The sequence below is a fragment of the Ostrinia nubilalis genome, chromosome 2, assembly GCF_963855985.1.
Source record: "Ostrinia nubilalis chromosome 2, ilOstNubi1.1, whole genome shotgun sequence".
Classification (NCBI taxonomy): domain Eukaryota; kingdom Metazoa; phylum Arthropoda; class Insecta; order Lepidoptera; family Crambidae; genus Ostrinia; species Ostrinia nubilalis.
The window spans coordinates 10828047-10855526 of NC_087089.1; the positions used below are offsets into that span (position 1 = coordinate 10828047).

Here is a 27480-nt window from a genome sequence, read left to right on the forward strand (position 1 = left end):
TAATATCATAGCATTTATTAATTGATTATAAATTTATATTTCTTTACATAAAAAATTGAGAAAATTGCATATTTTGCCCATGATACAAAATTCTGTTTTGTGCTGTAATTTACCAGATTTAGTAAGAGTCGGTATCCCAATTACACTATTAGTATCGTGTTACGTGTTTAGTCGACATACTATACTTATTAATGATACTTAATAAAATCTACTGACATCAATAATAAACTTACAAACAAATATTAATATTATACCTCATAACGCCACAAGTTCTTGATTTTTGAAACAATAGCGCTGAGGAGCGCTTAGAGCACATAAAGTGGAGTGATTTCAGAAAATAGCATTTTCTAAAAGCGCTACTGCGCCCCTAAAAAATATTACTCACTTTGATGAAGAAGTGATCTTTCTTCCTCTATCGTGCCAATAGGCATTGTGGTCTGTAGCGTATTTTTCTTAGGAACAAAAACTTAAAACATAGCAACTAAGTATTCGATAGAATACATCTGAATGTGAATGTATTAATCATAACAATAAAATTGCTAATTACAACATCAATAATGTACATGGAAATTATTTTTAAGACAGTTGGATCTATTATTGCTATAATATTTAGTTATATCAGACACCTATTATTTCTATACCGACTCGGCGTCATTCGTATTTCGTATAAAATTGTATAGGTACAGCTTGTAATAAACCTATTTTACACAAATAAAATTGTCAATAAATTGTACAATATTAAATATGGTTGTGGTCACATTTCATTGTTTAACTTAAATTATTACTCTGCTGCTCAAACACAACAAATTCTTTAAATACTGTGGGCAATATTTAACTTGAAAATTTTCATATTTTTTAAATACAGATGCTTGTTCAATTTGAGCAACTTAATAAAATTATTTAAAAATAATAGAACCTCTTAATAACGCTGCAAAAATGCATGAAGTCGATCACAAAAAAGAACAGGATTTACTTAACTAACGTATTCCGTCTTTAAATATCTAGAAAATATTATAAACTATTTTCAATCGTTACTGATTTCATTCAATACTATGTTCCACACAAAAAAGATACTGATATGGGTTATTCATTATTTTTAACTGAGATTTATTCATTCTTAATTTCGACTCATCTTTTCTGTGTAGAGCACACCCAAGGTCACGTTCATGCACGAAGTGTGCGGCGTGGTCTTGGCGCCGTTTGCACACATTTACTATACACATCTCTAAAACGTCAACGTGCCCTAAGCACTGAGAATCGTCCAATTGATATTATAAATGCGCGCGGAAACCACAGTTTTAAGCGATATTCAAGCTCCGCGTGTGCAAGAACGCGCACTAAGCGTCACTATTGTGAGTATCGAAGCGCAGGTTGCTATTGCGGTTTTTTTCTGGTGTACTGCTTGACTATTGTGAAGCTGAAGGTGCGCGGCTGTCAGGCGAGATGAGACAGGTCGTCGAGCTCGGGCGGCGGCTGCTGACCCGCCGCGCCGCGCGCGAACACCGGCTTCGTCACCACCGACACCGGCGCCTGGACAAACTGCTAGTCAGTACCGGCAAGGAATATGTCACGTGTCGAAGATACGATGTTTCGTCGAAAGTAAAGCTCGGGCTACACGCATCCGGAATTTTTTATTTTGTGGATTCTTTTGTTCTTCCATTAACCTAATTAAAATTAATGAATTTGTTGTCCTGGCTTTTTCAAAGCCTAGGAATAAATTGATTTTTATAAGGATCGACCGAGAGTCGAGTTCCGGACACGTAGCATAAAATAGTATCTTCAACGCGTGTATGTAACTAGGGGTAGATCCGCCGATTTTATTCCGCGGGATTTATTTTACGTTTTTTGAAAAACTTAACAGGGATGCGTGCAAACTAGCTTAAACTGAAAGGTTAAGCAATAAGCTTTTTAGATCAGTGTGAGGCCCTTAGATTCAATCGTGATTTTAGAAGTAACAAGCGTCCAAATATTTTTTCACAAAATGGTAATGACGTTTTCCTAATGGTAATGATTTTATTAAAATGGTAATGATCTTATGTTAATGGTGATGACGAAATATATTTTATAGTAATTAGTAATACATTAAATTAAAATTACTTAAAAACTAAAATTTAAATATAATTGTTTAGCTAAACACCAATTTTATCTATGTTATTTTCCTAGCTAAGCACGTACCTATTAAAGAATGGGTTGGAAATAAAAATAAATGTATTCAATATTTTAATGAATTTATTGAATTTGGAACAATACGGACATTAGTTAAATTTTTTTTACGTTCCTAATATTATTCAGAATCAGAAAAAATATATATTTACACCAATGAGGATTTTGATTGAAAAATATGCCTAGGTACTCTTACTTAGACTTACACAATAGTCAACATACAAGAAATGAATAAAAAAACGTCTTTTCGTAAACTAATAAAAAACCTTCTCATTTAAAAACAAAGCTTAAAGAACAATGGGACAAAACGTCCCCAGAACTGTAGCACTTTAATACCTACCTTGTATGATAGACCATGCTAATACCCGACCGATCTCTCTAGCTACAATCACGGCAAAGGTCCTTGACAGTGTGCTTGACTTTCTACTAGATAAATATTTAAAATCACATAATGCTCAATTCGGGTTTAAGCCTGAACTGTCGACCGAGAGCGCCATCCTTAGTCTTAAGCACACTGTCAGGTACTACACGGATCAGGGGACTTCCATTTACGCATGCTTCCTCGACCTCTCCAAGGCGTTCGATCTTGTGTCTTATGACATCCTTTGGGATAAGATGAGGAGGCAGGGCGTCCCGTCAGAAGTATCACAAATATTCCATTATTAGTATGCTAACCAGATTAACAGCGTAAGATGGGCTAACGTTTTTTCTGAGGAGTATGGGTTGCAGTGCGGGGTGAGACAGGGTGGGCTGACGTCTCCCAGGCTTTTCAACCTATACGTAAATGACCTCATTGTTGCCCTTAGCAGTATGCGTATCGGATGCTGGGTAGATGGTGTTTGTATCAACAACATAAGCTACGCTGATGATATGGTACTGCTGGCGCCAACAATGGGGGCTCTCAGAAAGATGGTGGGTGTGTGTGAAGCGTATGCTAAATGCCATGGCATATTTGTATAATGTGAAGAAGAGCGAATACATGGTATTTAAGGCCGCCAGTAAATGTCCAAACGTGGTACCCGACCTCTTGCTGAATGGGGTAAAGTTAAACAGAGTCACTAAATTTAAATATCTCGGACACTACGTTACTGATGACCTTAAAGATCATGTTGATATCGAGAGGGAACGAAGGGCGCTGGCAGTAAGGTGTAATATGTTGGCTCGCAGGTTTGCCCGATGTAATGACCATGTCAAGATCACTCTGTTTAAAGCATACTGTCAGAGTCTATACACGGGAAACCTATGGACCACGTACTCGCAGAAATCGCTTGGCGTCCTTCGGGTCCAATATAACAACGGTTTCAGGGTGCTGTTGGGCTTGCCTCGCTTCTGCAGTGCTTCGGAAATGTTTGCTCAGTCGCATACTGACGGCTTCTTTGCTGTCCTATGCAAGAAGACTGCCTCGTTGCTCAGTAGGATACGGGCGAGCCCCAACAGTATCCTGAAGACCGTGGCGGAGAGGTACGACTCTCCTATTATCCGACATTTCCTTCGGCTACTTCTTACCGAACGGGTTGGATAATTAGTGGTATGTTATAATAAGTAAATTACTAACATAGTTGTATAAGGCACCCATTTACTAACCATGTGGATCATTGTTATCTTTAAATGAATAAATTGAATTGAATACTATAATTTTATTATATGACAGCTCAAGTGTGACATGTCTCAGAAAAGTTATATCAAAAATAAAAATTCATAAGCAACCCTGAAAAAATACATACAAAATCACTTTTGACCAACTTCAAAGGGCACGACAGCTTGACCCCGGGACAATTCGACCCCTGTGACAACTCGACCCCTGCTACAACTCAAACCCTGCGACAACTTGATTTTTTTCAACACTCAACACTTTTAACTTACTTCAAAATAATGGTTTCACGACTGCTGGACAGTGGCGGCGTAGCATGGGGCATAGCACAGCACAGCACCCCCCGTCATAAGTCCTTAATGTAAGTAAGTTGGGTATACATATAGTGGGGAGGTAAGACACCCCAAAATAGTCTGGTGCACCCCCTCTTTTGGGTTACCGATTGAATGAATGAAAGGTGTTAGTTCGAATGAGCTATATGATACTAATCGCAACACCCCCCCCCCCCCCCCAATCATGGCATATCCTCGTTATACTAGCGCCAGTGAGTACTAATCTGCGTGACTTTTGTCACCCCCTGATGAGTGGCACCCGGGGCGGACCGCCCCCCCCTTACGCCGCTAGTGGCTGGACCCTACGACTGCTTAACCCTACGACCACTCGAACCCTCCGACAACTTGTACTTGTGACCCTGTGACAAGTCGAACACTGTGACACGTCAACCCCTGCGACTACTCTGAGCATTTATTGTAGATACAGTTCAGGCATTGATTGATGGAGCTAAATGGTTTACAATAAGTATCATAGTTGAATATTTTGGACTTGTCGTAGGGGTCGAGTTGTCCGGGTCAAGTTTTTGTAGGGTCGAGCTTCGTTTAAAGTAGGTTAAAATTAATTTAATCTTGTTATCGCAGGGGTCGAGTTGTCACAGGGGTCCAGTTGTCGAACTGTCGTAGGGAACCTACGACAGTTCGACCCCGATGACAACTATGATACTTATTGAAAACCATTTAGCTCCATCAATCAATGCCTGAACAGAATCTAGAATAAATGCTCAGAGTAGTCGCAGGGGTTGACGTGTCGCAGTGTTCGACTTGTCACAGGGGTCGAGTTGTAATAGAGATCGACTTGTCGCAAGGATCGAGGTGTCCAGGTCGAGTTTTCTTAACGCTCAAGCAGTCGTGATACCGTTTGAAGTAGGTCAAAAGTAATTTAATCGAGTTGTCGCAGGGGTCAAGTTGTCGGAGGGTTCGAGTGGTCGTAGGGTTCAGCTGTCGTATGGTCCAGCAGTCGTGAAACCATTTGAAGTAAGTCAAAAGTGTTGAGTGTTGAAAAAAATCAAGTTGTCGCAGGGTTTGAGTTGTCGCAGGGGTCGAGTTGTCACAGGAGTCGAATTGTCCCGGGGTCAAGCTGTCGTGATACCCATTGAAGTCGGTCAAAAGTGATTTTGTATTTTTTTCAGGGTTGCTTATGGATTCTTATTTTAGATATAACTTTTTTCTGAGACATGCATGTCACACTTGAGCTGTCATATTATAATAAAATTATAGTATTATCATGTACTATCATATTATAAGGTAGGTATTAAAGTGCTACAGTTCTGGGGACGTTTTGTCCCATTGTTCTTTTAGGAAACCATTCATAGTCATCATTACCATATACAAAGTGTCATCACCATAAGCCTAAATGATATGGTAATGATGTTAATGGTAATGACGAAAACGATTTTAAAATTATATAAAAATAATTGTCACCACTATTGGGACACCTCAATATCGCCATTTTTTTATTGTAATCACATGCTACAAAGTGCTAATTATTAGAAAAATATCGATATATAAAACTTACCAAATCGCACAAAATGGGAATGACGCGAGCCGATGACAAACTGCGAGTGTCTCTCGTTTTCGGAGTTTAAAAAGTCTCGGAGCTGCGTAAATTTTACGTGCATTCTGTTCTGTTACGAGCAACGAATTGAAGAGTGGGACGCGCGGACACAAGCGGGGATAAGTCGCGTCGCGGCCACATTAAAGAACCTTTGATGCTGCCGCGATGGCTATGACGATTTCTCGTGACAATATTTCAATTCATGATTCCATTTTATTGGCTAATACGATTTCAATATAATTTTGTTATTTTGTCACGGTAAATATGTACATTTTAAATTTATAATCAAAATCTGGTCTGTGTATAGGTAAAGTAAAAAAAATTAAAAGACAACGGCAAAGGTCAGTATTTTTACTGTGATGGTAATGACGTTTAGTGCGTGTTTTCTTGATTATCGAAATAACTTGAAGTATTTAATCAATATGGATCATGGCGCCTTATGTGGAAACTTGTATGAATCGTTATTCAGAAGTTTAATTTACCAGAACTACAACAGTTTTTTTTTTATCGATCGGAACATAAGTTTTTTACTGTTTCGCGGATTTACCCCTAGCTTAACGGGATACACGACACCATAATTACGAAGATGCAACAACTTATTTTGCAGGAGCCAAAACGTTCCTTATCTACAGATTTAGATCAATTGCAAATAAGATATTAATTTTGAAAAAATAATTAAGAATCATCTACAGGTATCGCGTACCCCAATAGGATACACAAGTTTAAAAATTCAGTAAACCCGCACACCGCCAATAAAATTAACTTCTAAAATTTTAACATTAGAAGTTATTTTTTCATCGCAAATATCGCGATATCAATAGATTCCAAGTGTAAAAATGAGATTTTCAAATTGAAACTTGTTTCTACTTGTATAAAAACAATTTATACAACGAGAAAACTGTTTGTTATTGTCAAGTTAAGTATTAAAGATCTATGTGTAAATTGAAAGTAGGCACATTTTACATGTTATTCGCAATAGCAGTTATTTTTCTACATGATTTTACAGCAAATTAATGGAAAAGTGACTTCGGCTAAACAATAATCAATTATAAACATTAAAAAAGTGGGTTAATATTCTTATTCTAAAACTGTATGTTCACTGCGGGAAACTGTTTCTTTATAGCAGATAGATACCTAATATAATGAAAATTTACAAAAATGTGTAAGGCAGTGAACACACAGTAAGGTTGAGCAGCATCTTCATTTTACCGATCAGCACATTACCTACACAATAATGACGTTTGATGGTAACTCCTTATTGCTGAAACCACGGCTGAAAGGAAAGAGTCACGGGAAAATTAGCCAACTTTTACTCTTTAATTGAGTAAATTTTATAAACCGCATCCACCCGGAAGACGAAATCATTTATGCCATTCCGTTTGCATAGATACCGTAACTATCGATTTGTTATTGGGATGCAAAACTCAAACTCAGGCAATACGATAAATATTTTTATATAAGTAATCCCTCTTTTCTTCTTTCCAGTCACCAGAAAATAACTAATTCAGAATTTCGAAATCCACGTTTTATGAAGGATAAATTACGCGACAATGTAGTCAAGCACATCAGCCGGCCTAGGATGCGCGCCTCGAAATAATCTTATCGTCGATTTTAGACGACAAAAAAAATGTGTGGCTTATCGTTTAAAATTAATAAAACGATATAGTGTACAACCCACTATTAGTTTACAATCTCACGCGTTACATTATAAACTGACGGAGTTCGCAATTTCACGTCGACATTATCTTTGTTGCAAAATAGCTCCTATTCCAACGACATAATGCACAGGCAATGTGCCGATCTCGACCCAGCTCAACCGTCGGTACAGACCTGGCTGACCTGGCCGGCGGCGGGCTGCACGCCCACCACCATCACCTTCTGCGGCGGCTGCGCGCCCGCCGGCCCGCTGGTCACCACCACCGACTACGCAGACATGCACGCTGTAGCTACTCGCTTCTACGACCGAAGGCACTACGGCGCAGCTAGGCTACCTAGCGCCGGCCCTGTAGCCTTATTCACGTAACAAAACTTCAACGAAAAGTGGAAACAAATGGCTGAGTTGGGATCCTATCGAGTAATCGTTCTATCGAAATGACCCTTGTGAATACGGATTTAGAACTGTTTTTCAATGGGACGACTTCTGAACGTCAACGAGATTTGGACTGTTAAAATACGTGAATCTTATCAAACGTGTCAAAATACTTATCTAGGCCACTGGCCTTGATAAGGTTCATATTTGGATGCTGCTCCTTTGGCAGACTGCGACCAAACGCTCTTTGAGCCAAGAACTTTTCAAGTTCAAAGTATTGCGAATTACGCCACAAAACTTAAAGACTAGATGAGAGCCTCGATTTGTTAACCTTATTAGTAAAATAATTAATTTATGGACTTTCGGCAGCTCTTTTATCTTCTCGTGGAAACTTTCAATTCACACTATGGCATTTTAGCGTATCTTCTTCTGACGCTAGATATCACTAATCATTCCCCAGGGCCGGCGCTGTCTACCAATCTTATAAAATCTTTATTGGTCCAAAGATTTAATCCTGTCTGGACTCCAAGCACACTCTTTCATATACTTTTATGACGCAATCATCATAATTTCACCGTTCAATCCACATTCTTATTTAAAGTTTACATTATCCTCAAAAAATATAAATAGATGAGTGTCGGCTTTCTTATTATGAAGACCAATTTATTAGTTTTACATAAGTTATTGGTCAGATTGCCTAAAAACTATGTTTTATGCTTACGCTTACCCGTTACCCGGTAACAGTTACAATACTTTTGAAGTTTCTTTAAGAAAAAATAGAATCCTAGCCACGCTTCAATATAATAGGTACGTATACTATAAATATACTTAAAATACAATATACACCGCATTCCACTCACTCAAACCATTCTTTCATTATATCACAAATACTTTAATTTTTGAATGTTTTTCATGCAAATCAATGGCAAATTTAAAGTCGAATAACTTGATAAAAGGCACTCTAAATATCCTTTACAAGGTTTGCATCCATTCACACGTGTCTGTCATGCGTGAAATCAATCAACCAACGTGCCTTCTACTGGAAATCATAAAAATATCCATGCAAAAATATTATCACACGTCAATCTAAGACTAATTTTTGTACACATAAAAAGCAAGCGGATATTGGAACAACTGAAAGTTGAAAGAATAGAATAGGACATTAATGTTATTGTTTAAAAAATATTCTAGTGTCGTTAAAGTTAATGAAGGGTAAAACAAACTTTAAGAGAAAGCAATAAAGTAAGCAATACACAAATTGTTTGTGTCTATGAGTCACGTACCTGGACGTTCTGACTTCGCACGATCGTGGGCTGTGAGCTGTGGACCACGATATGGCCGCCGGCTGGCTGCGCCTGTACCAACCAAACATCGCATACGATGTAGCCATATACTTAATGGGTTTGTGAATAATTCAAGAGGCAAACAATCTCTTCGGCAATTCAAAAAGGCAAGTTTTCAAAAATTATATCAGAATCCAAAAAGCCTGTCATGTTATAGTTGCAAAGATAGTGGCGCCAACTAGTGAGTGGCGCTGAACCGATATAATAGAATTATTACATTTGTTTAGTACTCGCCAGGTTGGCGCCATTATCGAGTGCTATCAGTTGCAAGTGGCGCAAGCAAGTGAACGCAAATATGGTAGTCCGCACTCCTAATAAAAACAATACTCAGCAAACACTTGTTTGTCTATGGTTCATGAGCATTACCAGTGTAACTGTACTTAATGCACCACCTACTCTTACGATCTGCTTGGCCCAAAGATTGATTAGAAGAGAATGCCACATGGCCTTTTGCACATTTATATTAACCTTTAAATAAATAAATAAATAAGCAAAATACCTGTGGTGGTTTCTGCTGGGAGGCGACGATGACGAACTTTTGCGGCGGCGGCGTGCCCGGCGCCGGCGACTGCGGCGCCGGCGACGCGATCACCACGTTACGGGTGCTCAGCGACTCTGCAGGATAGATTAACATTGAATGGCTTCTTGTCAAAGACGTGTATAGTCAGTCACGTGCAAAATGTAATATACATTTCATGTAATATATGAATGCCTGTAGGCCCCTAAAGCCTGGTCCGTGAGCACGTAGAATCCCGTCCAATGACCCCTTGATTTATCATGGCGCGCATCCTAGCCCGGCAGGGCTGCTCATCAAATGCTTTTATTATTAAAATAGCGGCCGCCCGCGACTTCGTACGCGTGGATCCCGTTTTACCCCCTTCATCTATCTTACGCGGTTTAGATTTTTTCATACAAATGTTTTTTCCCGCTAATTCCCGTTCCTGTGGGAATTTTGCAATATCCTGTTGTAACTAAGCTTTAGGTTTACTAAGGTACCGTACCTGCATGCCAAATTTCAAGCGTCTAACTTAAGCGGTTTAGATTTTTCATACAAAAGGATTTTCCCGCTAATTCCCGTTCCCGTGGAAGAATAATAATTGTACCAAGTTTCGTTAAAATCCGTCGAGTAGTTTTTGTTTCTATAAGGAACATGTACAGACAGACAGACAAAAATTTTACTGATTGCATTTTTGGCATCAGTATCGATCACTAATCACCCCCCGATAGTTATTTTGAAAATATATTTCATGTACAGAATTTACCTCTCTACAGATTTATTATAAGTATAGATTAATGCCCAGGCCAATGGTAAATTAAACCAGAGCCACTCAACATTTAACGACTTGGCGTATTGAAAGTTAGCTCTTTGAAGATACTTGAAAACAACTTAGCCAAGTTATTCAAATTTAGGACGCCGACGGCGACGCACGCAGCTTGCCCACCGTATATGTATGCAGCCTACTTAACAAGTCTTAACAACGTGAGACGACGTTGTGGCGAAGGCTCAACGGGCGCGAGTACGTGACCAAGGCTATACTGCGCCGCACTCGCCGGCGACGTGTGAAGCTTGCCTACCACAATATGTAGCTACTTACCGACAGTCTTAACAACATGTGACGGTGAAGTCACGGGTGCAGCATGCGCGGGCATTAGCGGCGGCGTGCACGTGACCACGGCTACGGTGCCGCCACCGCCGCTCGCCGACGGCGACGCGCGAAGTTTGCCCACCATGATATATGCAGCTACTTGCGTGCGAAGGCGAGGGCGAAGGCGCGGTTACGTGACCAAGGTCACTGCGCAGCCCCTACCGTAATACAGGCAGCTACTTACCAACAGTCTTAACAATTTGCGATTGTACAGGCGCAACGAGCGTGAGTATGTGACAAAGGCCACTGCACCGCCCCCGCCTGCGTCGCGCGAAGCTTACCCATCCTTATTATGCAGCTGCTACTTACAGAGTCTTAACAACGTGGGAGGGCGAGTACACAGCTTGCCCACCCTTATATGCAGTTGCTACTTACCGACAGTCTTAACGACGTGAGACGGCGATGGCGAAGGCGCGGGCGCGGCGGGCGCGGGCACGAGCGGCGGCGTGCACGTGACCACGGCCACGGCGCCGCCGCCGCCGCTCGCCGACGGCGACGCGCGATGCTTGCCCACCATCTGCTGCAAGCTACTACTTACCAACAGTTTTGACGACTTGCGAAGACGAACGCGCAGCTTGCCCACCTTATTATGCCAGCTTACGTTGTTTTTTGTTGAGCGACTAACCTAGTTCTATAAAGTCTAATCTCACTGCGACCTATATCGATCTATTGTGATCGCTAAAATAAGGGCGAGCGCGCAGTTTGCCCACCGTATATGTATGCAGCCTATTTAACAAGTCTTAACAACGTGAGACGACGTTGTGGCGAAGGCTCAACGGGCGCGAGTACGTGACCAAGGCTACTGCGCCGCACTCGCCGGCGACGTGTGAAGTTTGCCTACCACAATATGTAGCTACTTACCGACAGTCTTAACAACATGCGAGGGAGAGGGCGAGGGCGCGGGTGCAGCAGGCGCGGGCACCAGCGGCGGCGTGCACGTGACCACGGCCACGGCGCCGCCGCCGCCGCTCGCCGACGGCGACGCGCGAAGCTTGCCCACCATAATACAGGCAGCTACTTACCGACAGTCTTAACAACTTGCGATTGCGCGGGCGCAACGGGCGTGAGTATGTGACAAAGGCCACTGCACCGCCCCCGCCTGCGACGCGCGAAGCTTACCCATCATTATTATGCAGCTGCTACTTACCGAGTCTTAACAACGTGGGAGGGCGAGCGCGCAGCTTGACCACCAAAATATATGCGGCTACTACTTACCAACAGTCTTAACAACATGCGACGGTGAGGGCGAAGGCGCGGGCGCGGCGGGCGCGGGCACCAGCGGCGGCGTGCACGTGACCACAGCCACGGCGCCGCCGCCACCGCTCGCCGACGGCGACGCGCGAAGTTTGCCCACCATCTGCTGCAAACTCGGCCCGAGGTAACCATAGTCACGTCTGTTGGACGAAAATGTATCTTAGTGAAATAGATAGGTTTTAGATATTATAACATAAGGGTGCATAAAGAATCTTTGCCATCGACAAAAATAAATATAATGCAATAGACGCGCAAAGACCCACCATCTGCTGCACGCTTCTTGGGACTCAAGAAGCCGTAGTCGTATCTTTGTTCGATTAGATTTAGGCCTATATTTCACCGGGACACCATGGCGGCGCAACCAGTCGCCGCTTCCAACAAAATGTATACAGCTTTGCGCAACCAAACGGACACCAGGTGAGTAACTCTCTATAGAGCTGTATACTTTTTTATTATTATTTTTTGTCATAGTATTTTTTGTACTGGTAGTATTTCGTCTAAGTGAGCTACCACAGCGGCGGATTGCAAGCGTTTTCAAAGCGGAGCGGCGACGCAGCGAATCCGCCAGTGTGGCAGGGCCCTAAGGCCCACTGACCTAAATCAGAATCAACACATAATACCTGAACATGAACGTACAAATAAAATGAGGAATAGCCAAAGTGGTCCTAGATAGACCAAAAAACAGCTAGTCCTTTGGTCATGTACTTCACTTTACTATAGGTAGGTACGATATAAAATATGAGGCTAATGAAATTAATGGACTTGACAGTTCTTGGTCGTGCTATTTTTGTCTGGTAGGGACCTATGTTCAATGACAAACCTAGCTTAGGTATGACGTCAATACAAGCCTAGTTTTCGATTTAGACTATTTATTTTTAGACTGACCTCACAATACTACTACTAATGTAAGTCAAAGTTTACGTACATTGATAAAAATGAAGCCTTTGTGCCATTTTCGTAATGAACCTCAAGGTTAGCATGCAAATGATCCAAACACAATAACAAGGTAAAATAAGTTTGTGTTTTGAAATCCTTTTAATACAAATAACAGTGATACGATGAATCTGCTCGGGACGTCTACGGTTATGGTAATGGATTCATAAAATATCGTATTGCGTGCAGAAACCGATTGAAAAGATTTTTGCGCGACTTATTCCAAGGAAAACGGCAATGGAAACATGATTGCTTATCACACGACAAAGTTAAAATATGGATTTCTTCAAGATAACGCTATTCTTTCTTTTGAATAGGTACAGTCGCGGAATGAAAAGGTTCGTCACCTTAGTGTCGGTTTTCGCTTGCACTGTAAGAGTCAAACCTGCCAACATAACCGTACAGTACCGAAACAGTGCTGCTAACATTTAAATAAATATGACGTTTGCTAACGAATAAGGTTTTGCTTGTTTATTTTTCTATCCCATCAGTGCAATGTTACAAAATGTAGTTTTTTTTATTTAATGGATAATGGCAGGTTGAACCAACAAGAAGGTTTTAGTTTATCAATCATAATAATCTTCTTGACAAGTTAAATCGTCAAACAACTTTGATCTGAATAATTTTGAACTTTACTGACAAACAGTTAAAGATTATTTTCTCTAACTTGAGATGATTCTGTAACATAGTTTCAAAAGGTAATATGTGCTCGCGATTAATTGAAGGAATCAATTTGAAAACTGACGAACCTTTTCATTCCGTGACTGTACTTCCAATTGTTTTGAAGAATCTATAATATCTTTTATTATTATTATTACTCAATAATTCAAAATGCAAGAAAACATTTGAATGTATTCTTACGGCCAACTTTTAGACTTTAGATACTTATGGCACTTATGGATAGAGAGTTGAAAAGGTTAATAAGCGCATTCGACACTGTATGGTATGTACATAAATACATAAACTAGGTTGAGGGCCTACGCTAAAACTCGCGCGTGCATGCTAACGCGTATCTGTATCGAAAAATTGTATGAGCAGCGCAATATGGAGCGAACGCGTGCGACGGATTTCCACACGCGCAGCTGATGGCGGGCGCACGCCGCGAGCGTGCATTTGCGAAGCGTGTGCCTACCGCGGAGCGCAGGCCTGTGATAGGCGGGTTTTAGAATTGCGCTGACCGCTCGCTGATCTTCGGCGCTGACAGATAAATAATGCCTTATGTGACGCTGACTACTCGGCGCCGACGGTCAGCGTGCGTTAGCGCGATTTTAAAACCAGACTTTGACGTCCCGTGCAGGCATTCGCTCCGTGCACCCGGGCAAGTTTTGACATAGGCCCTAGGGGCGTAGTGTGAGTTTACGTCAAACGAATTCGATGTCGACTGCGTAAAAAAGTGTTGTCAGCGCCCTTAGCGGAAACTTTCAAGAACTAAAATTTTAATATATTCTTTTAACGCGCTCGCTTGTGACAACGTTTGATGTAAACTCACACTAAGCCCTCTGAAAGTTTACAGTTAGATGACTCACTTGTACTCCTCGGGCACGTCGGGCGGCTGTCTCAGCTGTCGCACCACCGGGGCTAGCACCTTCAACAGCTGGTGCTTGAGGTTCCCGGCGGCGAGCCAGTCCGCGCCGCCCAGCCCGCTCAGAGCGAACTATTTATGTATGAGAATAAACAGGTGTATGACTCACTTGTACTCCTCGGGCACATCGGGCGGCTGTCTCAGCTGGCGCACCACCGGCGCTAGCACCTTCAACAGCTGGTGCTTGAGGTTCCCGACGGCGAGCCGGTCCGCGCCGCCCAGCCCGCTCAGTGTGAACTAGCTATGTATGAGAATAATAAGGAGGTGGTATGACTCACTTATACTCCTCGGGCACGTCGGGCGGCTGTCTCAGCTGGCGCACCACCGGCGCCAGCACTTTGAGCAGCTGGTGCTTGAGGTTCCCGGCGGCGAGCCGGTCCGCGCCACCGAGACCGCTCATTGAGCTAGCTATGTATGAGAATAAGTAGATGTATGACTCACTTGTACTCCTCGGGCACGTCGGGCGGCTGTCTCAGCTGGCGCACCACCGGGGCAAGTATCTTCAACAGCTGGTGCCTGAGGTTCCCGACGGCGAGCCGGTCCGCGCCGCCCAGCCCGCTCAGTGTGAACTAGCTATGTATGAGAATAATAAGGAGGTGGTATGACTCACTTATACTCCTCGGGCACGTCGGGCGGCTGTCTCAGCTGGCGCACCACCGGCGCTAGCACCTTCAACAGCTGGTGCTTGAGGTTCCCGGCGACGAATGTTGCACCGGTCTATGTGCTGCAGCGGGACGGTACATAATTAAATCAATTAAACTATGGTGGCATGACTCACTTGTACTCCTCAGGCACGTCGGGCGGCTGTCTCAGCTGTCGCACCACCGGGGCTAGCACCTTCAACAGCTGGTGCTTGAGGTTCCCGGCGACGAATGTTGCACCGGTCTATGTGCTGCAGCGGGACGGTACATAATTAAATCAATTAAACTATGGTGGCATGACTCACTTGTACTCCTCGGGCACATCAGGCGGCTGTCTCAGCTGTCGCACCACCGGCGCTAGCACCTTCAACAGCTGGTGCTTGAGGTTCCCGGCGGCGAGCCGGTCCGCGCCGCCCAGCCCGCTCAGAGCGCCCTCGACGCGCTCGCCGAGCCACCGCACGCGGGGCAGAATGAACACCTACAAAACGTATGTGTTAAACCAGCCTTTCCCAAAGTTGGCGATAACGCCCCCTTGTGGGCGCCGCAGGACTGAAGGGGAGCGGTAGAAACCCAGAAAAGCGTTGCGTAGAGGCTTGCGGGCTGATTTGTAATTTCATCTATTCATCTATTATAGTGGTTTTTAAGTAGGTGAAAAAATGAGGGCCTCTGACGCTAGCGAGGGCTGATTAAAAGTTTATGAAAACGCGTGCGCTACAAGTTACATCGGTCTGTCAAACTCTGACGCTGACGATGTTTGATTAGATTGAATGATTAGAACGCGTGCGCAACTAGCGGACTGTGACCGCGTTTATGTGTACGCGTTACAACCCTAGCAATTAACCATTTTGTTGTGTAAATGGGCTAGGTCAGTTTTTTACGTTCTTATTTTCTATACGAAACCTTTTATAGTTCGTTTCATCCATGAAGACGCGCGGGGTTGAGGTAAGCGCGGGGTGCGGGGAGCATGTTCCGACCAATCCGAGCTTCATCATTGTATAGCCCGGTCAATGAGCACGTAAAATTTTGTCCAATGACCCCAAGCTACCCATCCTTGTCGCTCGCACACTCGATGCGGGCGCCCGTCGCACAGTCATTCATTGGACAAAATTCTACGTGCTCACAGACCAGACTTTAGTTTGAGCGCGCACTGACAGACAACTATCCAATTGCAACGCTACCAATGCCAACAATGACGCTCGGATTGGTCGGATCAAACTCCCCACACCCCCCGCTTTTCTCGACCCCGCGCGTCTTCGTGGATGAAACGATCTATAACAATGTACGAATAAATTCCCAAAGCAAGTGTATTTCTCTCATAATCATGGTTATAATCTCATTTTCTTTACCTTTATGACTTCGGGTCCAAGCTCAGCCAATCCCTGCACGGCCCCATAAAGAGAGGCGAGCGGAGTTTTCTCGGACTCCTTCATGCTCGTGACCATAGACGGCCCGACGCCCGTCTCGTTGTTGGTCTGCGACGGGCATTGAAGCGCTTTGGCGAATAATCTGAAACAATGACATACAAAAGCTTAGTATGAGACTAATTTGTGAAAATAACTAATTACTAATAATCTTAAAAAAAAAACATTATTATAGGCTGTTGTGCCTTATGACTCAGTAAAAGTATCTTTATGTTACGGAAGTCAAAAACGCATATGGAATCGAGGTCATATGGCCAGCGAATTTTATGAAGAAGATAAAATTTAAGCATGTAAAGTCACGATATTTGTGTTTTTGTATATTTTTATTGTATCCCATCGATAAAATGAACTTTTACGACATTCACGAGAAGAGCAGGAGGGGCTAGTTTTCTAAAAAAAATTTTAGTCCGTCAAATAAATTATCAAAAAATATTGGACACATTTTTTTATTTGTCAATCAAATAAGTTATTACGAAGTTATGATGAGTTCCACGTGACGTCAGAAATTGCTACACTTTTAAGCACCCCTTGACGTCTCTTCTTTTGAACTTTGGAGCCCGGCGAAGACCCGCAGCGCCCAGTGGTTGTCCATCTCGGGCCGCAGGCACAGCTGCCGCGACACGATGACGTCACGACGACGAGGCATGTTACCTGGTGACCCTCGTCTGCAGGTTGTTGGTGGACGTGTTGAAGGTCTTGCAGATCTGCGCCATGAGCCGCGCGGCGAAGTCCCGCAGCGCCCAGTGGTTGTCCATCTCGGGCCGCAGGCACAGCTGCCGCGACACGATGACGTCACGACGACGAGGCATGTTACCTGGTGACCCTCGTCTGCAGGTTGTTGGTGGACGTGTTGAAGGTCTTGCAGATCTGCGCCATGAGCCGCGCGGCGAAGTCCCGCAGCGCCCAGTGGTTGTCCATCTTGGGCCGCAGGCACAGCTGCCGCGACACGATGACGTCACGACGACGAGGCATGTTACCTGGTGACCCTCGTCTGCAGGTTGTTGGTGGACGTGTTGAAGGTCTTGCAGATCTGCGCCATGAGCCGCGCGGCGAAGTCCCGCAGCGCCCAGTGGTTGTCCATCTCGGGCCGCAGGCACAGCTGCCGCGACACGATGACGTCACGACGACGAGGCATGTTACCTGGTGACCCTCGTCTGCAGGTTGTTGGTGGACGTGTTGAAGGTCTTGCAGATCTGCGCCATGAGCCGCGCGGCGAAGTCCCGCAGCGCCCAGTGGTTGTCCATCTTGGGCCGCAGGCACAGCTGCCGCGACACGATGACGTCACGACGACGAGGCATGTTACCTGGTGACCCTCGTCTGCAGGTTGTTGGTGGACGTGTTGAAGGTCTTGCAGATCTGCGCCATGAGCCGCGCGGCGAAGTCCCGCAGCGCCCAGTGGTTGTCCATCTCGGGCCGCAGGCACAGCTGCCGCGACACGATGCACGTCGACACAGAGGGTATGAGTTCGTGTAGCTGTGTGCGAAAGATACAAATTCAATTATAACAAATGTACGATTGTAGAGGTGAACCAATGAATGCTTCACACATTACTTGTAAGCCAAATGCTTGTATTATCCATGCTGTAGCAGAAGGATATAAAAAAGTCATATCCATCCATGCTGTAGCAGAAGGATATAACTGAGAGAGCCGAAGGTAAAATTGAAACTCACAAATATACCAAAGAAAAAAACTCCAAAGAATGTATGAAAACTTTGTTAACTGTACATATTAAAAATAAATAATTATAATACAGGGTCAACTTACATATTTCTCCAAATACAAAGACTGGTTGTCCAACAATGCCTTTACCATTCTCATCAAATAGATAAGCAATGCTAGGTTGTTCTGCACCACATTCACTTTCACACCCTCCGAGATAAATGTGCACATACGAGGCAACATCTCATGAAGACCAGGATCACAGGCAAGGGACTGTAGTGCTTCCTAAAACAAAAATAATGTGTTTGAGTGTAAATAATGATTATTAACTTAATTAAAATAAATGTCAATTGGTTAAAGAAAGAAAGAAAAAGTATTTGGTACCAAAAATAAAACAGTAAAGTCGGATTCTTTAGAAATTTCCCTAAATGTAAACAAATATGGCCAACTGACATTAAAACATTTTTAATCTGTGCCCTAGTGAGACGACAAAACCTCTCGTTAATCGCGGATTGAAATTATTGTAGTATAGCCTGACCAGGAACATAAAAACCCTCGCCATGTTGCGGAAAATTAATGGTACTAATTTATTTTAATGGCAACAGTAAATGAAAACTTCATTGATATGTCACCTTGCATGTCAGTCTATTGCTGTCAAAGTGTAAACAAACTTTATTTTAAATGTGCGCAATTGATTTTGTGAATTAAATTGCTAAAATCTTTTTATAGTCGTGAAAGAAAAGTGGTTCACAATGTGTTAAAGTATTTGTCGAAGAGAAATACTAAGGGTTCGGACATTGAGTTATAATGTACTACGTACTAGAGAAGACATGTCAACTAGACTGTTTCTGGCACGCAAACAGGTCCATGGACCGAAATTCAATTAGTATGTGCTCAGCGGTTGCTGTGACAACACGCTTGAGTGCAGTTTTGTTTTTTGAAATATGCCATCCTATAGACGAAAATACTGTTCAAATAACCCCAGATACATATTAAGTAAAAATCAAGGAATGACTTTTTACCATTAAGTTGTACATTTATGCACTTAAAACACTAATTTAATTTTAATTTGTTAATTACAAGGCGTCACCGCGGCGGCAGCCATTTTACGAAAATTTAAAAGAATAAAAATCGCAGACTTGACACTGACGCATAAATTAGTATACGAAAGGAAGGTTAAATACAGCAATAAAAAGATTTTTTTTTAGATTATAAGCACTTTGTATTGCACAAATTACTAATAGTCCCGTCCAGCCCCTAGTGTTAAGCTAAATAAGCTTGGGTTACGGGTGGGCTCACACAATAGTCGTGCGGCATCATGGATCAGTGAGATTGTTTGAATCTCACTGCTGTTGTTCGTATGCGACTGGTTAGTTAGTAAATCACCCTAATTATTGACACCTAGCTCACGAGATAGGCTAAAATTATAATAATTGTACAGTGTGTCTGGTCACCAGTGTCCGACCCGTTAGGGCGCAATAATATGATCAATTTAATCGACAAATCTAGTATTAAAAAATTACAGCTATTTTAATTTTTTTAGTTTCTGAGTCCGGATGGATTCATTTATTTACCAAATCTACCGATGTACAGGACCTATGAGTATAAAAGTGATTCGTTCGACAGCTGAAAAAGTAAGCAATACCTTGTCATCAAATGCTTCCATTTAAATTTCTTAGAAACACTTGAACGTAAAAAAAATGATGCTTCTTTTTAGATTTTTCAATGTTACAAAAAACTAGAAAGTTTTACATTTTTAGATGCACTAAGTCATTACCTAAAAACTGATATACCTTGGATTTAAATCAACTAGTCTAGGTGCTAGCTACACAGGAGATGCAGCGGTGAAAAGGAGAGGTGGGAATAGTCCCGTAACTTCTACCTCACAGCTATTATACGTGTAACTCAACCACTGAGTTAGTTAACAATAGAGACAATAAAATAACTAGTTTCTGACTTTCAGTTATTTTATTGGTTCTGGAATGAAGGCGTGGGTCATGCCTAGCTTTGTTCCTACCGTTACGAGTGGGAATTTTTCTAAAATCTCAAGATGGACTGACTGAAGATAGCAGGAAGACGCTGGGTGCAGGCCACTATCAACTGGGCGATGTGGAAATCATTAGAGGAGGCCTTTGTTCAGCAGTGGACGTCCAGTAGCTAAAATGATGATGACGATGTTTCCTTACAGTATCCAATTCAATAGGCAGAAACTAAACGTAAACGAAGTGTCGCCTCTGTAATGGTATCATTATCTATAACTCATAATATTTCGTGCGCTGTTGGATGACAGTTTTAAACTAGAGATGGGTAATTTTTTTATCGAATTAGAAAATACCAGTTAACGATTCTCAAGGCGATTATCGATTACATTAGATTTTAATCGGGAAGAAAAATAATTAATGGCTTAAGCATCAGTATGAAGCCCATACGCACTTGTAGCACAAGTAACACGATTAGCCTCAGTCCCCTCAGTTGTGAATTCGGAATCGCCAGTTGTAATTTTAAAATCGCATCACAGAGTGAAGTAACTAACACCAAAAAACGGCAGAGCGAAGTGATTTCGAATGTTTCAACTGCTACGTTTTGTCACTTGTCTAGGAGGGCTAATTTTAGTCTAAGGAAGGGGAGCTTAGATTACGTTACAGGAAACGCACAATATAATAAAAGAAAATAATGTAAGTAGCTGAACCTTTTTGCTATTGAGCACCATGAAAATTTAACACAATTTAGCCGATTTGTTTATTTTCACAATCGATTCACAATGTCTATGATGAGGCGACCGCAGGAACGTCACTATTCGTGCAATCCTATCAATGAAGTACGACATTTTCTGGTGCAGATTTTATCGCCATAAATTATGAAACTTGATAGTCATGGATTTGACTGACAGCTGTCCGTCAAATTCCCGCCCCGCACCCCGCACTGTACATATTTTGTTCGCGATGTCTGTTCTATACGTAGTAATATTACTTCAATGGGTTCGGACAATATTTTCATTGAATAATGTTTCCGACAAAGGTTGTCAAATTGACTGACATGTTTATCGTATAGTACAGTCAACTATGAAAATTAGCTGTGGTTTGTTTCAACTACCTATTTTAAAGTTTTTTGTCACTTTGTAAGTATTGAATTTTATGGAATTGGGAAAAAAGTACCGAGTTTGAAGCGTTCATGAGCAGACATTGTAGTTGAATATTCAAGCAGAATTTGATTATTGATGAATAATAATAAAATCCTACTTGCTCGATTGATGGTTTCATTTAATTTATTTAAACCAGTTTACCTATAATATAATATGTTTTTGTTAATTTATGAAAATATTAAATAAGCCTATAATCCTGAATCCTGATACATAAAGTTAGCCTATTAATTTAATACAGGTACGACTGTACCCAGTGTTGCACTATCAAATGCAATTGAAGCGCCTCTATGCCAGGGTTTTTATGTTCCTGGTCAGGCTATACTTACGTACCTATAGAAATAATTTATAATGCTTTATAAAGCAATGCATTAAACAATTAGTAGTACATTCAATGAAGAAAAAATACATTGTTGATTAAGACCCTATTTAAATCTATTTAAATGCAATCAGTAATAAAAATCATTGAATAATTGAAATAAAATCGATTAAAGGACATTGTCAGAAACCGCCTAAAAAACCGCCCAAAAACATTAACCCATCATAATTATTTTCTATTTTTTTTAATACATTAAGCACCCTTTCGTTCTAATGGACACTTAAGCATTGAAAAATTAAATAAATAAGTCTTTTAACGTTTATTCTATAATACTATTACAACTTCCGGACGTTTTGGTGCGTGGCATGGTCTAAAACCTATCAAGTTCCATAATTTTTTCCGATAAAATCTGTACGAGGCATTACCGTACTTTATTGCTGGGAGTCCATGTATAGTGATGTTCCTGCGGCCATCATAGACAATAAAATATCGATTTTGAAAATAAAATAAATCGATTAAACTGCTTTGAAGACTAGATTTGCGTTAAAAGCTAAAAAGATATTGACACTATTACAAGAAGCTATCTAAAGTGTCCAACTGGTCGAAGGTCGTAAATAAAATAAAAATAATTAGGACCATAAACTGATATTCATGGTATCATAACTGTAAAAGTGTCAGAATCCGATGTTGAATCCAATGCCAGTTGAAGTGTGAGAAACATATATCAACCTAGTATAGTTGCCAGTCTCTCATAATCTATGCCAATGAGGGTTTTCGCGATTGAAAAATCCGCCAGATGGCAATACGTAGACGTGAGGTCCAAATGCTGCATGATTGGTTATTTTTGACATGACATTGACAGATATCCACCAATCATGCAGCATTTGGACCTCGCGTCTACGTATTGCCATCTCGCGGATTTTTCAATCGCGAAAACCCTCATTCATAGCACATTAATAATAGACCAAATGAACTTTTATAGATTGTGAAAGAGAAGATAAAGATTTTATTATTTTATTAAAATCTTGCCACGAAGTAGTTTTTCAGTAGAAACCAGGATTGGATAATCGCTACAGGCAAGTATCAGAACATTTTATAAATATTTTTAATCGATTATATCCTTGTGAATCGTTTTAATAAATTGTCATTTTACTTTTTCAATTAAAACTTTTTCAATCCCTAGTCTTGTCAAACTGTCATAATGTCAACAAATTATAAATGTCACGTCAGTTGACTCAATTTCAGTCTTCTGTGCGTTTATTGTATTTTTATTTCAATGAAATAGTGCTAAAGGGTTAGTACTAAAAGTGAAAGCCTTTTTTCAGAAAGAAAACCAATGTGGTGCCCTTATTATTCATACTGTTTGAAAGTTACAAGTCAGTGATACAGAGTTGCCGACATTATAACTCCGTAGTGATACCATACCAAAGAAGAAGTTTTCCTAAACACACACACTTGTGTTATTTTTATATGTGATCAAATAAAAAGGATTAATTCTACTGCTCAAATGGAATAACTTATCCCAAGAGACCGAATATAAAAAAAAAACCTCTCCATAGAAATTATCACCATCACGAGGATGTGAATTTTTTTGAGAATTTGATATTGGTCCTGTAAGAAAAGTAGTTGTATTTCAGTAGTAGAATCAACCCTTCTTGTTTCATCAGCAAGAGTAACTATAAAAACGCCCTGTAGGTAGGTATTATTAAGCTGAAGAGTTTGTTTAGTGTCAAAGACTGTCACACAGTGTAACTTAAATTGGCATATTATGATAATGAACATAAAAACTTAAATAAATATTTATATTAATATTTTTTGTATTTATTTATTTTCCCAAAGCTTCACAGTGACAGCTGAAACAGCAATACTGTTGTAAAACTAAACTTGGAACAAACTGTTACAAATATTTTACAAATTAAAATAAAACCGCATGTTGCTTTACTTTCTCGTATAGGTAATAAATGTAATTAATGGCTAGATTATTAATGTTACTTTGTTACCCTCAATAGTGAGGAGATCTTATAAAATGGTAACCCTGATTTTCATTGTCATTCAAGTGCTCTTTCTTCGCATAGGCTTCTGTGATTTGGCCAAGGGCCACACACATTGCGATAACATTATGCGACATTGATTTGACAGCAGCGGAGTGAAGTCTTGCGACTATGCAAAATGATACCCTGTAATCGTAGCGCATATAGACATAGACGGGGCGGGGGGGGCACATAGCTCGTAGAGCTGATGGCCGCTGGGGCAGGAAAGTTCTTGAGTGGCGACCACGAGCCGAAAGACGTAGCGTGGGCAGGCCTCCCACTAGGTGGACCGACGATCTGGTGAAAGTCGCGGGAGGTGCCTGTATGCGAGCGGTGCAGGATCGGTCTTCGTGGAAATCCTTGGGGGAGGCCTTTGTCCAGCAGTGGACGTCTTTTCGGCTGAAACGAACGAACGAACGATACGTATTACCACTATTTACCAGACATTACTATTTATTGTATACTCGCCGGATTACACGTAGGAGCACGCGCGTTACAGCTTCGGCCTTGCATTATTATAAGATCTTGTTCCGCCCTTTTACGAACTTCCTCCGTGAGGATATCCCCGCCGAATTCTATGATGAACCTATCAAAAGTCATATTCTGCAATGTCAACCCACCACAAGGTGGACCGACGACCTGATAAAGGTAGCGGGAAGGCGCTGGATGCAGGCCGCTACCAACCGTGCGATGTGGAAGTCATTGGGGGAGGCCTATGTTCAGTAGTGGACGTCCTGTGGCTGAAATGATGATGATGATGATGAAATGAATGAAAATGACAAATCTTCGAACGTGTATAATACCGTGCCAAAGTAATCATATAATTATGGCACCTTAATAACTATTGCCGTTTTTGTTGTAAAGATCATGCAGCGCTACTTGCGGATATTATTGGAAAGAAAACTATGTGGGCTCTAGATCTGAAGCCGCTTTAACGAACACGAAGTGCTCATACAATGCGGCGTATTTTCTTCCAGTCTTTAGTCAGGACTTTAGTCGAATTAAAACCCCGGTTGAACGTGATATAGCCGCACTAGAATACGATGCTTTTTTGCATAATCGCAAGACTTCGTTCCAGTGTCAACCGAATGTTATCACGATGTATGTGGCCCAGGGGTTACCGTAGCCGCTAAGGTTTGAAACTTCTTGCTTAAAATATTGTAGTCTTTGGCATAGACTACGACGGTAGTCATGGAGATAGGAGTTTGTTATCTCGTGTCAGATGTAAATGGTGAAAAGAAAACTCATGATTCGTGTTATTTTTATGCAATATGTAGGTATTTTATAAAAGTGGAACCCCGAGTGATCTCCAAAACCCATTCTATTATTATATACGATTCGGCTTCGATATCTATAATACAATAGGAGTTTATTTCATGTGTCAGATGACAAGGGTGGAAACAACCTACGATTCATGTTGTTTATTTACGTGCAATATGTGGGCATATTATAAAAGTGGAATGCCGAGTTGCATTTCTAAAACTTGTTCTATTATTTTATACTATTTGGCTGCGACTCGGCGTGACGACAATACAAAACATTTTTCGCGAATCGGTATTCATACATTCACACAATACATTAGACGCCATGTTGTCATAAACGACATATTATAAAATCGCTGTGATTTAATATTCTTAATCATTAATTTTATGGCAAGTGTCCATCAGGAATCATTGTTCTTACACACAGAATCGTATTATTTCGCTTTCGGGTAGTAATATGTCAAAATTGTTGGTTCTTAGGCGAACAATGTATGGAGAACGAACATTGTCCTTTACCGATTACTGTCTATGACTTACAGGTTACAACACTGATGTGTCAGAGACAACATGGAGATAACACATAATTTTAAACTTCAAGTCAATTTGACAAGTCTCACAAATTTTCATCTTTCACATAATTTTGCTAAAATAATTTGTTTAAAGATTGATTCCAAACTTGTATAATCGTGAGAATAAAGTTGGTTTCATGGGCTTGTGAAATAATGTGTATGATATTATGAACACGTAAGTGATTATGGTGTAATTGTGTGCAGAAGTGTTTGTTTACATTTAAGGAAATTTCTAAAGAATTAAGGTATAAGTACAAATAAATATAACAGCAAAATACATTGTATCAAATAGGTACTTGTAGTTAGTCTTACCGCTCTCCTCCCTTCATCGCTACCGACACAGGCTTCTGTTATTTCCTTATAGTAAAGTTGCTGTTCCACGCTAAGCTCGTGAGTGGCCAATTGCTTCACGTGAACAGACTCAGAGGCTTTTAGTCTTGCTGCTTTACCACACATGGGTTTCCCTGAAAAATAATAATATAACATGACTACTTGACTACTCTTTCTTTCAGTCTAATTTCTAGTGTTCCTTACTGAACTGGGGTTTAAAGTTTTTTGAAGTAACAAATGCTATGCTAACAACACAGATATATGGAAAGGAATGTATGGATTTATTAATTAAAATTAAAAAAATATATATTAAAAAGCTAACAGCCACTTGTAAAAATCTAAAACCAATATATCCAGTCTTAATGCCTGTATTATTATCACTCTCCTGAGTCAGAAAACAATTATTATTTTTAAAACTGATCAATATTTGAAAGTTTTGAAACCTAGGTACTTTGTCATTCTTAAAAAGGATAAAAAATGAAAATTGTTTATTTATGTACAGATGCCAATGGTCTTGTAATAAAGTGTTCAGTTTACCTGCAGCATCTTTATTGGTTGGCTTGCTAAGTTTAGTAATAGGGTCAACAGACTCAAGCTTCTGTGCCTCTTTTGAAAGCGGTGGAGGGTTCTCTGGCACCGTAGGCTGCACCCCGTCCACACTTAGCCAATGTGCCCTCACCGATACATCCAGTGGCACTTTAGGCGGTGGGGCAGAGAGTATGTCAGACAAGTCTATCTCTTTCTCTTCAATGAAATGAAGCTCTCTGCCACCACCGGAAGCAAACCTGAATGGAAGTGAATCCGGCTGTATAAATCCGTACTGTGGCTGTAATCCATAACAAAACATGAGCTGAATATACTTGCACACCATGAGATATAAATGATGTTATAACCGAACAAGCAGCAAATTAGGATCATCTTTAACAATAAATTAAATCCATTTGTGTGAACTATTGTTGTTTTTTGAGTGGGTAAAGGTAGACTCTAACAAACAGACTGAAATGCATAATAATTTTATAATGTCTCATTCTTATGATTCTGGAAAAAACTTACCTCAATATTTTTGGTTTTCATTGTGTGATCTATGTCAGTAATGGATAGTTTTTGTCTTTTCGCATGATGCATGAACTTCATTGCATCTTGAACTATCACTTTCAGGCGATATGAAACATCATCAGCTAATTCTTTAGCAGCATCGTCTCCAAGGTTTGCTATTCCTATACTCTCCGCTATTACTTTCATGGAATCAAGGGATATTGAGGATCCGTAAGCAAACTCCGAATCGCCCATTTTGGAGCACAATTGATTCTGCTTTTTGATTGTTATTATGAAAATTTTGTTACATAAAATGCAACTACCTACATATCAGATGGAAATTTAAAAACACACTTTTTTTTGTAAATTGTGAATATTTATTTATTCAAACATTTTACGAGAAAAACAACACTTGGTTGGGTCTTGGCTTGACAAATTGTTTGTCAAAATGTCAACTGTCAACAAGACAAGCAAGCGTCAGTTTTTTTTTAGTCATCATCAGCATAGACAAGATAGATTGAAGAATGGAGTCCACCAAAACGGAAATGATTTTTCTGTTATTATTAAATTAGTCCTTGGCGATGAAAGGGCACTATTTACTTTTAGGTCTTAATAAAGCCGGGTCTTCAGGTCTTCAGCACGGGTTT

At 41.0% G+C, this 27480-nt stretch overlaps 1 protein-coding gene across 1 annotated transcript; it reads right to left on the bottom strand.

The window, feature by feature from the left end:
• LOC135078627 (transcription initiation factor TFIID subunit 6) lies at positions 1-27280 on the bottom strand. The gene is made up of 17 exons (XM_063973159.1): positions 26852-27280; positions 26336-26624; positions 25781-25932; positions 18255-18434; positions 17794-17963; positions 16416-16575; positions 15375-15547; positions 14707-14832; positions 14538-14654; positions 14373-14489; positions 11879-12053; positions 11525-11650; positions 11035-11242; positions 9513-9628; positions 8954-9025; positions 7472-7564; positions 1-1530 (listed from the first exon to the last, which is right to left on the bottom strand). Exons 1-17 carry the CDS (start codon positions 27086-27088, stop codon positions 1435-1437), a joined length of 2607 nt encoding a protein of 868 aa, XP_063829229.1. The 5' UTR covers positions 27089-27280; the 3' UTR covers positions 1-1434.
• Between the last annotated feature and the right edge of the window lie 200 nt (positions 27281-27480).

What these genes read in the sequence shown, in the direction of transcription:
- LOC135078627 (XM_063973159.1), bottom strand. Translation starts at nt 27,088, where the DNA reads ATGGGCGATTCGGAGTTTGCTTACGGATCCTCAATATCCCTTGATTCC. An exon ending in GCGATGAAGGGAGGAGAGCG is followed by an intron (nt 18,435 to 25,780) that starts GTAAGACTAACT and finishes TTTTTGTTTTAG; the next exon opens with GAAGCACTACAGTCCCTTGC. An exon ending in CTGCAGACGAGGGTCACCAG is followed by an intron (nt 16,576 to 17,793) that starts GTAACATGCCTC and finishes TCATTGTTTCAG; the next exon opens with ATTATTCGCCAAAGCGCTTC.